The sequence below is a fragment of the Lolium rigidum genome, chromosome 6 (assembly GCF_022539505.1).
Source record: "Lolium rigidum isolate FL_2022 chromosome 6, APGP_CSIRO_Lrig_0.1, whole genome shotgun sequence".
Classification (NCBI taxonomy): Eukaryota; Viridiplantae; Streptophyta; class Magnoliopsida; order Poales; family Poaceae; genus Lolium; species Lolium rigidum.
In genome coordinates this window covers 17,803,625-17,817,529 of record NC_061513.1, presented here as the reverse complement: position 1 = coordinate 17,817,529, position 13,905 = coordinate 17,803,625, and the positions used below count along the sequence as shown (strand labels likewise).

The window sequence follows — 13,905 nt, the reverse complement described above, 5'->3', positions numbered from 1 at the left end:
AATTGTGGAACTAAACACAATCGTTATTGAAACAAAGTATAAACTTATGAAACCGGATTGAAACATGAACTTCTAAACTTGTACAATTCATGAAACGTGAATGAAATTGTCGAATTAGTAAACGTGACTGAAATTATGTGAATAAGACCATGATTTTATGAAACAACACTGGAATTTTGTGAAACAAGACTGGTATTTTATGAAATTGGAAAATTTCTAAAAATTACAAATATGTCTCGAAATGTGAAACAAGCTTAAAATTTTGTGAAACATGACTGAAAATTATGAAACCTCACTGATATTATGGAATAAAGAATGGAATTTTGTGAACATGGCTAGTAAAATCGTAAAATTATGAAACATGATTGATTTTTTTAAAAAAAGTGTAACCATATTGAAACATACTAGTATTGTGGAAACGTATCGAAACATGACTTCACTATGGAACCATATTGAAACATAACTATAATTATGAAACAAGACTGGAATTCAAGAAACCAATTGGAAATTATGAGAGTAGATTAGAATTTATGAAACCAAAAGTATTAGTGAAATCTATAAAAATGAAACAAGATTGGAATTTGTGAAACTGAAATTTGTCAAGTCTGTTGACTAATTTGTGAAACTGAGTGAAACATGTCTGAAAATGTGAAATTTCTTTAATACAAGGAACTTACGGTTTCACTTTTTTCACAATTATTTCAAAAGTTTAAAAAGTTATCAGAACACGGTTTGGACCACGATGAAACATAGAGAAACCACATCTATTTCAAAAGTTTCACAATTAGTGCCAAACTTCACATCATTTTCATTTTGTATCACTTATGTTTACCAATTTCCACTTTGGTTTCAGAAAACATAGACCAAGCACAGTCATCAAATTACAAAGGTTCGGACAGTTTCAGAAATTAGTAAAGGTAAACAAAATTACCACCGGAGCTCTCCGCCCGCTCGTCAGAGCTCCGGCCGCCGCCGCCCCGCCCTGAGTACTTGGCCTTGTAGTCACTCCACAACTCGTTCACGCTCTTCCATAGGAGCTGCGCGAAGTAGTCGTGGATGTACCCGTCCTTGAGCTTTCCGTTCATCTCCACGACGAACCCAGGCTGGAGCGAGTCGCAGAAATCCAGGAAGTACGCCCGCCGGCCGCCGGTCACGCCTGCGGGCCGCTCGATCGCCGGCCGCAGCACGCGCTCCGGCCGCAGTACGCCCTCCACCCGCCCACCTGCCCAGTAGCCGAAGGAGCCGCTCGCGCCGCCCGTACTACAGCCGCCGCTCGCTCCACGCGCACTCCATCCGCTGTTCGGGCTCAGAACGCCGCTCGAGCTCGTCGATCCGCTCGGGAACTGGCCGCCGCCTGCCCTCCAGCCGGCCGCCCGCCATCCAGCTGAAGGAGCTGCTCGCGCCCCTCGAGCCGCTCGAGCTCCGCCGGCTGGCGTCGCTCCGGTCACCACATCGCAACTCGCACACCTCCCGCCACCGCGTTCTTCCGGAGGTCGCCGCCGGGTCGCTCGAGATCTGACTCTCACGAGAGAAATTTGCAAGGGGAAAGAGAGAGACTCGCGCAACATCCCACGCGTTGGTGGGCAGATGTACCCAGGCGTGTGGGGTCGGGAACGTTTCTATGCTAACGGTTGGGAAACGGGACAACACAGGCAAAGAAACGGCAACACACATCTCAAATTATTGTACGGTGGATATGACTCCTACACATACCGGCTCCGGTAGAAAAGAGTTTTCGCATTAGGTGGTGCGTTGAACTATTTTCTTTTCGCTGCCCTTGAATGCTGAACCTCAGTTTTTCTTTTTGACGGGGAAATGTTAAACCTCAATTATATTGTCTTTTATTTGTCGGTAGTGAAACCTGCCCTTTTGGTAGTAGGGAAAAAAATCCATAAATATATCTCTAAATTATGTAATAGGGATAGGAGTTGGGGGTGCGATGCTGGAAGACTTCCAGTCCTGCATGTCAGCCTATTGTAAGATTGTTGTATGTTTTCCAAAAAAAGTCTTCAATACATAAAAGGTAACACATCTTCCCATCATCTCAATTTATCTGTATGTATATATTATTTCAATATTATAACAATTGCACAAATTATGACTACAGTGAGTGACCATGCGTATTTAAAAGACAGTTCTTATCATAATGGCATCAACCGGACACCTTAATTATACAAGGCCAGATATCATGGGCTAGCCATCGAAACATGGTTTTTAACTGGCCCTGGTAGTGACCATGGAGATCCCAGCCTGGTGGCCGAACCTGGCCACCTTGCAGTCAGTGGCGAAGATATCGGAGGTGACATAGTTCGGAGCACCGCCCATGATTGGCATGTTTGCGCTAACACTGAGCTTGTTGACATAGTCAGTGCGGTAAGTTTGGCCGAGCACGCCGTGGACATCATCGGTCAGGTCATAGAACTTGAAGCCGAGGTCGAAGTGGGCGAGGCTGTCATCCTCCGTCACACCGTAGTTGTGGATAATAGAGTCCTCCACAGTGATGGGTACCACACTAGCATGGATGTTGAACACTCCCTTGAGCTCAACTTTGATGCGGTTGGTCATGGAGGTCCTCGTGACGGTCAACGCCGACACGGTGGTGGGTTGCCATGTCTCGTCAATCTCAGTGGGGATGTCGACTTGCATGCCATCAAATGTCAGCTCGAGGCGGTCCACTTCATCATCCCACATGACGGTCTTCTGGGCACCCATGTATAGGCGGTGATCGGCAAAACGGATGCCAAGAGCCTGGATCCAAGTGAAGTCACGACGCATAGCAGGGTTGCGTTTACCGATGAAATGGGCGTTGATGTGGAGGCCAGCATCAGAGACGACACAGAAGTTCTGATCCTTCTTTCCATGGAAGTAGAAGTTGTTCCCGTCGGCGCCCGTGAAACGAGGGTCCCCACATGACGTGCCGGGGAATAAGTCGCACTCTTAAAAAGAAGGTAGCTAGCAAATGTAAATAGAATGTAGTAGTGGTAATAGTAGCTAGTAAATGGAAATTTAAACACTTCCATGTGCATCGGAAGAGGGATAAGTGTGCATCCATGCTTACCACAGTATGTCTTGCAGCCTGGGCAGAGAACCAGGCACTTGCCGGGACACTTGATGGGGCAGGTGCCCTCGCAGTACTGGCTGTTTTTGTCACCTTTGCAGGTAAGCTGTTGGTCCCTCTTCCCGAACTTCGACGGGGGCGGCAAAGTTGTGCCGGCGGCGTCAACGGCGGCAGCGAAGACGCACATGCCCACCAAAGCGGCGAACACTGCCACAACCAGCTGCTGCCGGGCCATCTTTGGCACGACTACCGGTTGCTAGCTAGGTTTCTGTGTGCTGGACTGGTGGTGGTAGTGGCCATGGGATGCTGGCAATTTATAGTGCCGGCCGGGCACTTGAATGAATTGCTAGCTTATTTGTTTGATGTACCTTGGATTGAGAATCCGGGAAAGGTGGACACGTATGGGTTTAGCCACCCTCATAAAACTCTAGAGCTATACCTTCATCTCTTGGTCAACATATAGGGGTTCCTTCTTTCTCAGCTAAACAAGATGATTCGATGCCGTGCATGGGATAATACGTAGAGTACTTGATTAAGATCACTTCGTAGCTAAGCAACTAACGGTTGTAAGTTTGTTACGCATAATTGTAGGACACAATTATTACTTCCTTCTGCTATTGTTGTTGCGAGCAAGGCCAAACGCAAGAAAAAATGTAATTTTTCAATTAGCTCTAACAAATTGCAAAAATATTAAAGGGCTATGATTCTAGAATTGCAACCTGTAGAAAGTTTGGTGTTCCTTTTCATTGATCCATGCCGCCTCTACAGTAGAAAATCACATGTACTAAAACACTCACTTTGACACTCTCTTGAAAATATTCCAATATACTACGTTCAAGGCCCACCCAGCCCAGCCCAGAACACTAAAGTGGTAGGGACAAATTCCATAGAAAGCAAAGAAAAATATGGTTTTCTTTGGGTTGGCCCACCGAACACTTCTGTTGTAGCTCAGCTAGTCATTAATCAACATTATTTTCCTTAACTGATCCTTAATTAGTTGTACATTATTTTTCCTTTGCTTATTTGATTAATACCCATTTAATATAGATCGTAAGATTGTTTGCTTGATCTCTATTTGGAAACTTATGTTGAGCCATATAGTAATCCATGATTTTTGTCCTTTTACACATTAACTTGATCCTTATTTTTCCATGTAGAAGACACTAAACGCATGAACCTAATCAAAGGCTCAAAGCCATATGGTTAAGGATGACAATGGTACGTGGGAGGACGGGCAGAGATCCTCCAAATCCATATGGCATCAAATTTTCTGTCTGTGGAGACATTCATGGATAGATCATGCAATCATAATCATAGCTTATGAATACGTGCATGATAATTCCAACAAAAGACAACATTTACAAACTATATCGAAAAAAATAAGAGATGCGAACTCTTCGAGACAGCTTATTCGTAGATTATACATATAAATGATCAAATTTATAAATCCTAGAAATAATTGTATAAACACACAATCGTTCTAAAATTATGGAAGTATATTTGGAAAATAGGATAATATTGAATACTGAAAAATTAAAAAATGAAGTTTTCCTGCATAAGCCTTTCTTTTATCTGTGTGAATAAATAAATGTATGTTTTTCCTTCAAAGTTGTTCGAGGAAGACTTGGATGCACTTCTCAAACATAAGATACTTCCGCCATAACCAGATGTCGAAGGGACTACAACACTGATTTCCACGGAAAACGGAACCCTCATGACCTGCTTAGTTTGGACCGTCCTTACTCAAAATGGAAAATATTTTCCTTTTTTTGCGAACTAATTTTTTCGGTGAAGGGAATATATTAATATCAGAAGATACTAATTACACCCAGCCTCTGCAACAACGCAAAACCCTAATAGCAATACGGATGCGCACAACTAAAAAAGAGAAAAGAAACTAAGAAACAAAAGTCCCGCTACAGTATCTCAGGCCTAACAACAGCAATACATCCACCACCAAGACAACACCTGAAATACAGACTCTCTAAAAGCGACGCCTCCAAAAAGAGAACATTGCTCCAGCACCGTCGTCGCCCGACCAACGTTCTTAGGTTTTCACCCTGGAGATAGTCACCGCTCTCAAAACAATGCCTCCAACAAGGTTATTGCCAGACACAACAAGTTATGGCCAGACCTTGGATTTTCACCCTGAAATGTAGAACTCTGAACTTCACATGTGCTATCGCCCCCACTTTCATACCACTCCTGTGAAGCCCGGAACACCAAGCAAGTACCTCAACATCGCGGAGACTTGAACCTCCCTTAGCTAGTCCTCCCATCCGGCCTTCATGATATTCTCTTCTTGTGACTTTCACCATGGATCCAATGTCACTCGGTGTCAACATAAAAAAGGGCTTCATGCCGCTCCCTCCAGAACCAAACGGTCGGAATAAAAACATGGATGCGCGCGACCGAATATCACTCGATCCAGCGAACTCCAGGCAAAATATGCGTTGTTCCATTCGCCGGTGGAGCTTTCCGGAACTCATCACTCTAGCCAGATCAAGGCGGACTGGCCTCAGGCATGTCTTCATCTTCGCATGAGAGAAACCCGAGGACCGCCACCAACAAAGTTAGACCAGCAGCCCCCACGCCGCCAGTCACTCCTGCCGGATCACCAGAGAAGAAAAAGGTGGCGCGGATCATGCGTCGCCGCCACCGCCGAACCACCGCCGGCGGCGAAGGCCGCCACCGCTCCACCCACTGCTCCATGCCTGCCGGTGAAGCGCATCAGGCCACGGCCAAGCAGCCGTCCCGCCCGGCGTCCTCAACCTACGCCTCATCGCCCCCATGATGCGCCGCCGCGGAAGCCCTCTCCTCCCCATCGTCGTTCGACGGGAGGGGCGCCGCCACCGGAGCCGGCAGCAGCGGCGGCCTGAGGGGTGGGGGAAAGAGGTCCGCTGAGGGCTGGAGGCTGGGGGCCTCCACTACCGCCCGGGAGGAGGGCGGCAGGGGAGGTTAGGGTTTCGGGAAAGCAAATGAGGGGAGGTTGGGGCTTGTTCAAATCTAATTGTTCCACTTTTTTGTTTTCCCAATAATTAGTGTGCTAGGACTACTATGGTACTAACACCAGACTTGGAATTGTGATGCATACTTCACAAGGTAATGATGCTCCTGAGATAAGATTCTCTCTTCTGTTCGAGACCAGCTTGCCTGTGATACTACCACATAGTCAGGTACCCAAGGTGCCTCCCCTGCCGTGAGGATTCTGTGGCGTGGCATGCAAAGAAAGCTAGGTGTTCCAGCTGTGCATATGCATTGCACGCAGCGCTCCTTCAAAGCGATGCCCTGCCACTTTGCGTACGCCCGTGTGATGGACGTTTAACTACAATCCTTCCAACGCAACACGGCAACACGACACAGGGACCTGATCGAGGAACTCATGCCACCGATGTGTGATCTTACATCATGGCCGGCATACGATCATCTGCACAGGACACTTCATACTTAATTCAGCAAATACAAACAGGAAACCCCTGTAGAATTGACCATGAGCTGGATTAGTAGGATGATCAAAAGCCGTACGCTTGCATGCACCTTTCCTAGATTCTGAAGCCAATCACTCATCTAAGTAATCACACTGGAATCTATCCCACATCTCATGGGTAGCCATACTTGGTCACCTATAAATTGTAACCATCCGATGTCCTGAATAGCACATCACAACAACAATCACCATCACCACCACACTTAGCACACATCAATCATCTCACCCTTGTCGTGCCAAGATGGCTCGGCAGCATCTCGTGGTACTGCTCGCCGCTTTGGTGGCCTTGTGCGCCTTCGCAGCCGCTGTGGACGGTGCCGGCGTGAAGGGCTCAGCGGGACCGCCGCCGAGAGCGCCACCCAACACCAAGATGATCCGCCCGGGAAAGAGGAACCAGGTGTCCAGCTGTGACAACGCCAAGGACCACGTCAAACCTTGCAACGCCACCTGCCCCAACCGCTGCGCCGACGAGTGCTTCGTCCAATGCTCACCAGACGAGGCTCTGAACTGCAAGACCTTCTGCCGTAAGCACAACATTTTGTATCCTTGCTGCCTCCTACTAGTTACATTCATCTACCCAAATGCTTAAATTTACAATCTTTTTTTCAAGTGTGCGATTTCTACGGTGTCTGCGGAGACCCGCGGTTCATGGGCGCCGACGGCAACGACTTTTACTTCCATGGCAAGAAGGACCAGGACTTCTGCATCGTCTCCGATACCGACCTCCACATCAACACCCACTTCATCGGCAAGACCAACCCTACCATGACCCGCGACTTCACATGGATCCAGGCTCTCGGAATCCTCTTCGCGGACCACCGCCTGTACATGGGCGCCCAGAAGACCATCAAGTGGGATGACAATGTTGACCGCCTCGAACTCACCTTCGACGGCATGCCCATCGAAATCCCTGCCGAGGTTGACGGACATTGGCAATCAACAGAAGTGCCCGCATTGACCATCAGGAGGACCTCCACCGCCAACGGCCTCAGGGTCCAGCTCAAGGGAGTGTTCGACATCATCGCCAAGGTGGTGCCCATCACGAAGAAGGACTCCCTCATCCACAACTATGGAGTGACTGAGGACGACTGCCTCGCCCACTTTGACCTCGGGTTCAGGTTCTATGACTTAACCGATGATGTGCACGGTGTGCTCGGTCAGACCTACCGCACTGACTACGTTAACAAGCTTAGCGTGAGCGCCAACATGCCAGTTATGAGTGGTGCATCTACCTACGTTTCTTCCGACATCTTCGCAACCGACTGCAAGGTCGCTAGGTTCGGCCGCCACGCCGGAATCTCCATGGTTACTGGTCAGGCTAACTAAAGTACCCTGAATTTCAGGTGGACCGCCCATCCCTGAGGGCCATAAAATAAAATTGTCTTTCACAAATTGGAACTAATGATCAATTGTTGTAATACATGTTTGTTTGTCTTCACGGAGCTCCTTGTAAGGTCGATTCTCATATAAGTTAATGAAGGGGTATATTTTAAAGTACTCACTTTGCCAAATGTAGTATATCTTACTTTTTCTAAAAGACAAACACGATGCAAAGTTTGATCCAGCATATAGGAAAAAAAACATTTACAATATAAAAAATATTAATGGAAATATAGTTCATTTTGATATAAATAATGTATTGTTTGCAATGAAGGCAAACGCTATATATGCCTAGTTCATTATGATAAGAAAAATAAAAAAAATACAGAGAACCATAGAAAGAAAGAAAGAAAACAAAGTCAATACTGCCGGTGAGATTTTTGAACCAAACAATGATCCACCCAAATAATAACCACTACCTAGGGTGGTTGGGAGCAATATCTTCGGGGAATTCACCAAGAAGGAGAATGATAGCCATAGGTTCCATCATCGCCGTCATTGACCCCCTTTGAAGACCAAGACAAATGAAGAGGAAGTACTCCTCGATGATGCCATCGAGAAAGAAAATGATGCATTAGAGCGCCATCATCGACATCATGGACACCCGTTGAAGAATAAGCTTTTTCCCAGGCTTTAGCCTCTTCATCTGTCGAAGCTTCTGGGAATGAGAACAGTTGTTGGCCATAGCAAGACCAAGCCGGAGCTAAATATGACCACATGAATAACGACGAACCCAACAAATAAGGGCATGTTTGATTCAAAGAATGTCAAAATCACATGAATAAGAAAAAAGCGGCAACAGAATTTCATGACATGTGAAATCTTCCAGGAATCAAAACGCGGAAATTAGTTGCAGAAGTCCTTTACTTGCACCACATGAATAAAAACCTGGGAAAGAGGAAATTTCTATGGAGATTAAGTACATACCATAGTTTGTCTAGACACACAGGAAAGTTTCCAAGAGATCTAACCCCTTGCTAGAAATCCTATGAGATTGTTGTATAGGAAAGCAATCAATAAGAATTTTAAAGGATTTAATCCTTTAAATCATATGGCCGCTATAGAAAATTTTCTATGGGTCAGAATCCTACAAAATTCGTTTTGGAATCATTTGAATAAAAAAAAACCTAAGTCTGGAGAGGAAGCCAACACCACATCACCAAGGATAACTATCTTAACCGATGAACCGCACCACCACCATCAAAAGCAGGACACACACCGCAACCACATAGCACGCTCCGCCCACGCTCAACACGGGCCTACACGGGTCCAAATCAGGAGGCAGCCACACCTCCATTCCGCTACTACCACGTGACCCGGACATAAGCAGCACATTATCGCTAGAGTTGGATAGGAAGCCGCCCATGACCGCAATGCCATTGGAGCGAGCTTGTTTGGGGCAGACATATGGGGCTTGAGCTCACTCAAAGGACGACGTTGTCCTCTGATCCTCTCTGACCAGCAGCCAGCGCTGACGAATCGCTTCCGCCACAGCCACCGCTGACGAATCACTTCTGCTGCAACCAGACTACACCATGCTTCACCGGAAACACTGGTAGAAAAATGGCCTTTGGTCGCGGTTGGCAACTGCCATTAGTCGCGGTTGCGCAACCGCGACCAATTAGGCGCGACTAAAGGCCCCCCCCTTTAGTCGCGGTTCCTTACGAACCGCGACTAAAGGCCCGTCCACGTGGGCGGCAGGCGAGCGCCAGGGCGGAGGACCTTTAGTCGCGGTTCTTCTGGCCAACCGCGACTAAAGGCCTCCGCAGGGTTTAGGGTTTAGCCCCCCTCCCTCTAAATCTGGTTTGTTTTTAATTTGTATTGTTTTATTTCTTTTGGGTTTTAATTTTGAAGGAGTTTCACATATTCTACCGTACTACATACATGCATATGAATGTACAATTTCAAACAAATTTGAAATTAGAACCAAAAAGAATTCAAGAGGAATATACAATATATATTCGATATCGGATGACCATATACAATTTTGAACAAGTTTCCATACATATTTAGTGCATATAAAGTTCTACGTCCTCTACATAGTGTTCTCCTCTAGGATCGATGACTTCTCTGGCGAACCATCCAGCTAGTTCCTCTTGAAGTGGTCGGAAGCGAGCTTCGGAGTAAGCGTCGTCCGGAGGTTATTCCTCCCGATGTTGTTCTCGGACGGCTGCCGCTCGGTGGTGTATCTCCCGATCCTCTCACAAACATAGTATCCACATAGATTGGTCCCCGGTGGCTGAATATCCCCGGTCGCAGCCTTTGCCCTTTTAAAATGTAGCTCTTTTTTGAATTCACCGACCTTTTGATCTACGAACCGTCTCCAAACCCTACGAGGCAAGGAAAATTAAATGAACAAGAGAGTTATTAATTAGTTACTTGATATTAGGAAATGATGAATGAAATAGGCCGATCGATATAGAGCGCAAACGAATGAAAGTAGTTACTTTTGCATCATTTTTCTCATGTCGGCCCAAAGCTTCGTATCTATATTCAGAGAGTCGTGGACGAGAACTGTGGAGTTCTGAATTTGAATTACTAGCGAGAATCCGAGTGGAACTCGCGGACACGATACATGCACAGTCATGCATAACTCATCGATTAGCCACATACCATGCATGGAGTAAACAAAAGAGAATGTGCTCAAGACAGAAACACTCACCCAAAATGGTAAGGAAATAGAATATCACTTTTGAGTTCCTGTTTTGTAAGAAACCGCCTCATCCACCACGTCTTTGGGGTGGTGTTCTAACACATATGAATTAACGATTTGTGGGTCAATGAACCCAACATCATGGACGCGCCTTATTCGCATTTCCCGCTTCTTTAATCTGCATAATAGCGTACACAACAAGATAGTTAGGACAATATATATATTTATAGTGCAGGCAACGAACGAGATGGGGTAGAAATTAATAAATCACTTACAGAACATAGCAGCTGATGATAGATTTGTCGAGCTCGCGCAGATTGAACAGCTGGAACAATTCACTCCGATGAATTGTTATATAGTAATGTTTGAAGTGATGCTCGGGTCTAACTTCCGCATAAATATATTCTCTGGCGTTTTTAAGTTTTATGTAACCCTTGTACCAATTTAGCAGACCTTTCATTTGTCGAGGTAGATCCTCTTCCTGCGTAGGCTCGACGAGAGGACCATCCTTCACATATGCAAATACTACGTCCTTCATTGCCACGTCATCAAGGCCTAATGCTGCACGAAGAGTCAGACCTAAGTCTGCCGCTTGTTCTTTGGCTCTCGCTACAGTCAATCCTTGTGCTGCCGCAGCTGCTATGACATCAGGGGCATCGTCCTCCGGACCTGCGGCTTTCACTATGAGCGGGGAGATCGACTGTTTAGTTTGTTCCCCGAGCTGGGCAACTTGTTTCCCCCCGACCGCGAGTGCTTGACTACGAAGTTCACGTTCATAGTCGTCAGGCAGATTCTTCGCGGCCTGGGACGGTGTGTTCAAAAATGACTTAGCCCAGCTCTTTTCCTTCTCGGAAAATACTTGTTTGGGCTCGGGCTCTCTTTTCTTCTTGCAGTCCGCCCGCCATTTCTCATGCTCGAGCGAGCCACGACCGCCGCATTTTGCTCCACACTAAGTTCCCAAGGCCTCGGGGTGAGAGGCTTTAGTGATGGCTCTGGTATCTTTGTGGTTGCAGGTACATAAGGCTCCGGGTTAATAACCCAAGACTGCCTCTGCTTCTTCGCCGGAGGTGGATTGGGGGGCGGCGTCTGATCACCCGCCGGCGAGGACTGGGGGGCGGCGTCTGCTTACCCGTCGGAGGTGAATTGGGGGACGGCGTCGGCTGACGTGAAGGAGGTGTAGGTGAACCACCACCACCACCGCCGCCGCCGCCACCACCACCGGAGGGGGGTGGACTTGTTTGCCTTGGCACCTCGCCTGGAAACTTGATAAACTTCTTCTGCCATAGAATGAACTGGCGCTTGACATCTCCAAGTCTTGTCGCCCCTTCAGGAGTAGGAATGTCAATGTCCAGGTCCTCAAACCCTTGGACTATGTCCTCCACCGTGACACGAGCATAGCCATCTGGAATGGGGTTGTTGTGGTGGAGTGCTCCAGGTGGTAAAGCACTGCCGATGGCTACCTTCATGGACATGTTCCCGATAGGATAATACAGATGACATGCTTTCATCTCCTTTATATCGTCCACGGGGTAGCGAGGAGGCTCCGGTGCAGTAATTTCGACCACCAGAGGCTCCGGTGCAGTAATTTCGATCGTCGGTGCACCAGCCGGTGGGGCCTCCGTGGAAGCCACGCCGCTTCTTCTCTCGCTGCTGGCTTCCGAGATCCATTGGATGATCTTCATGCTGCGCCCGAGATGCATCTCTTTCGGCTACTAGTACACTCACGGTTTTCTTCATCACATCCATTTCCGATGCCAACCGCGCCACAACATCTGCATCCCGATCCATCTTTCTCTTACGGCTTCTGTAACCGTACGGGTCATCGTTCTGGGGGAACCCTATTTTCCACGGAATGTGCCCCATGCCTCGTACACGTCCTCCGTGTTCAGGATTCCCGAGGGCTTTCGTCAGCGCGTCGTTCTCTCTGTTGAACTTGATCTTCCCCTCTTGAGTATCCCTCATTGCCTCAATAAGCTTTTCGGTGGGTTTAATTATTTTGCCCCGGTAAACACACTCTCCTGTCTCCGGGTTCAGCGATCCCCCATGCCCGTACCACCAGCTTTTGGCCCTTGGGTCCCATCCCTCCGTACCGGACGGATTCCTCGCGCCCTCAGCTCGTTCTCCATCTTCTCCCACCTAGGCTCCCAAAGGCGATACCCTCCCGGCCCCATAATATGATTGTACTCCTTCTTAGCCGCATTTTCCTTATTTTTTTTCGATAGTTCAAGGAACTGCTCCGATTTCTTTTGCTTCACAAATTCTGGCCAATCATGTTTCAGTTTCTCATATTGTCCTTTGAAATCCGGAGTCTTGTTCTAGTTGACATAGTCACGGGCTAGATTTTGCTTGAATTTCCGGAATGCACTGGCCATCTTTCCAAGAGCGAACTGTTTGAGTAGCTTCCTCCTCTTCTTGTTTTCCGCAATCTTGTTACCCTCCTCATCCAATTTGTGGTATTCCGGAGGTAGGACGACATGTTGCGTGCTTTTGCAAGCAATCTTTTTTTGTTCTCTTGTCGACAAAAGTGAAACCAAGACGTGCCTTCTTTGGCTCATTCCACTCCCGGACGGTGATCGAGACGTTGTCTCTAACAACGGCTCCGTATTGGTTGATAAACTTGGTGGCGTTCTTCTCGGGCTCCAGCGGCTTGCCGGTTGCACTGTCGATAACCTCGATGGTATATATTTCTCCTTGTTTCAGCGTCTTGGTTGCGCCACGCTTTGACGAAGTACTCGATTGTTTCGATGATCCGGCCGAGGGCTAAAATAAGAAAGAGAGTCGCGCGCGTTAGTACACACATATTTATTCAAATCGGTTAGTTTGTATCACCGGAGGCTCAATGTATATATATACCTCGGCGCCGGAGGTGGTTGCTACTTCCAATTGAAGATCGTCGTTTATCGACGTTTCTTCGGCATCATCTTGCTGACGGCGCCCTTCATCTTCACCGTCAAGGTTCAGATAAGAAGAGATATCATCTTCTTCTTGTCCGGTCGGCTCATATGGAATATTGCCTTTTATGATGCCGAATATATGGTCTTCAGCGTCCATATCATAGTTGTCCAGAATCGGGTCAGCTCTATCGTCCGCCATATGTCGATCCCGAAAACATGTAGTAAAAACAAATTAATTAAGTGCGAAGGGGGCGGTGGCGGTGGCGAAAGGGCGGTGCCAAAAGGAGGGGGCCGGCGAGCTGGAAGGGGTTGGAGAGGGTGTCGCGGAAGAGCGCGTGTGTGCGTCGGGAGAGATTGGAGGGGCCGGGGCGCCGGCGGGCGCCGCCCTAGCTATTGCATGTGTGCGTGTGGCGCGCGCCCCCGCCCTAGCTAT

At 47.5% G+C, this 13,905-nt stretch overlaps 2 protein-coding genes across 2 annotated transcripts; one reads left to right on the top strand and one right to left on the bottom strand.

Moving 5' to 3' along the window:
- Positions 1-2,214: 2,214 nt before the first annotated feature.
- Positions 2,215-3,293, bottom strand: LOC124659944. Its single transcript, XM_047197747.1, has 2 exons — positions 3,059-3,293; positions 2,215-2,936 (listed from the first exon to the last, which is right to left on the bottom strand). Exons 1-2 carry the CDS (start codon positions 3,291-3,293, stop codon positions 2,215-2,217), a joined length of 957 nt encoding a protein of 318 aa, XP_047053703.1.
- Positions 3,294-6,786: 3,493 nt separating this feature from the next.
- Positions 6,787-7,871, top strand: LOC124660073. Its single transcript, XM_047197867.1, has 2 exons — positions 6,787-7,069; positions 7,156-7,871. The coding sequence occupies exons 1-2, from the start codon at positions 6,787-6,789 to the stop codon at positions 7,869-7,871; spliced, it is 999 nt and encodes a 332-aa protein (XP_047053823.1).
- The last annotated feature ends 6,034 nt before the right edge of the window (positions 7,872-13,905 follow it).

What these genes read in the sequence shown, in the direction of transcription:
- LOC124659944 (XM_047197747.1), bottom strand. Translation starts at nt 3,293, where the DNA reads ATGGCCCGGCAGCAGCTGGTTGTGGCAGTGTTCGCCGCTTTGGTGGGC. An exon ending in AGGCTGCAAGACATACTGTG is followed by an intron (nt 2,937 to 3,058) that starts GTAAGCATGGAT and finishes CTTCTTTTTAAG; the next exon opens with AGTGCGACTTATTCCCCGGC.
- LOC124660073 (XM_047197867.1), top strand. Translation starts at nt 6,787, where the DNA reads ATGGCTCGGCAGCATCTCGTGGTACTGCTCGCCGCTTTGGTGGCCTTG. An exon ending in GAACTGCAAGACCTTCTGCC is followed by an intron (nt 7,070 to 7,155) that starts GTAAGCACAACA and finishes CTTTTTTTCAAG; the next exon opens with TGTGCGATTTCTACGGTGTC.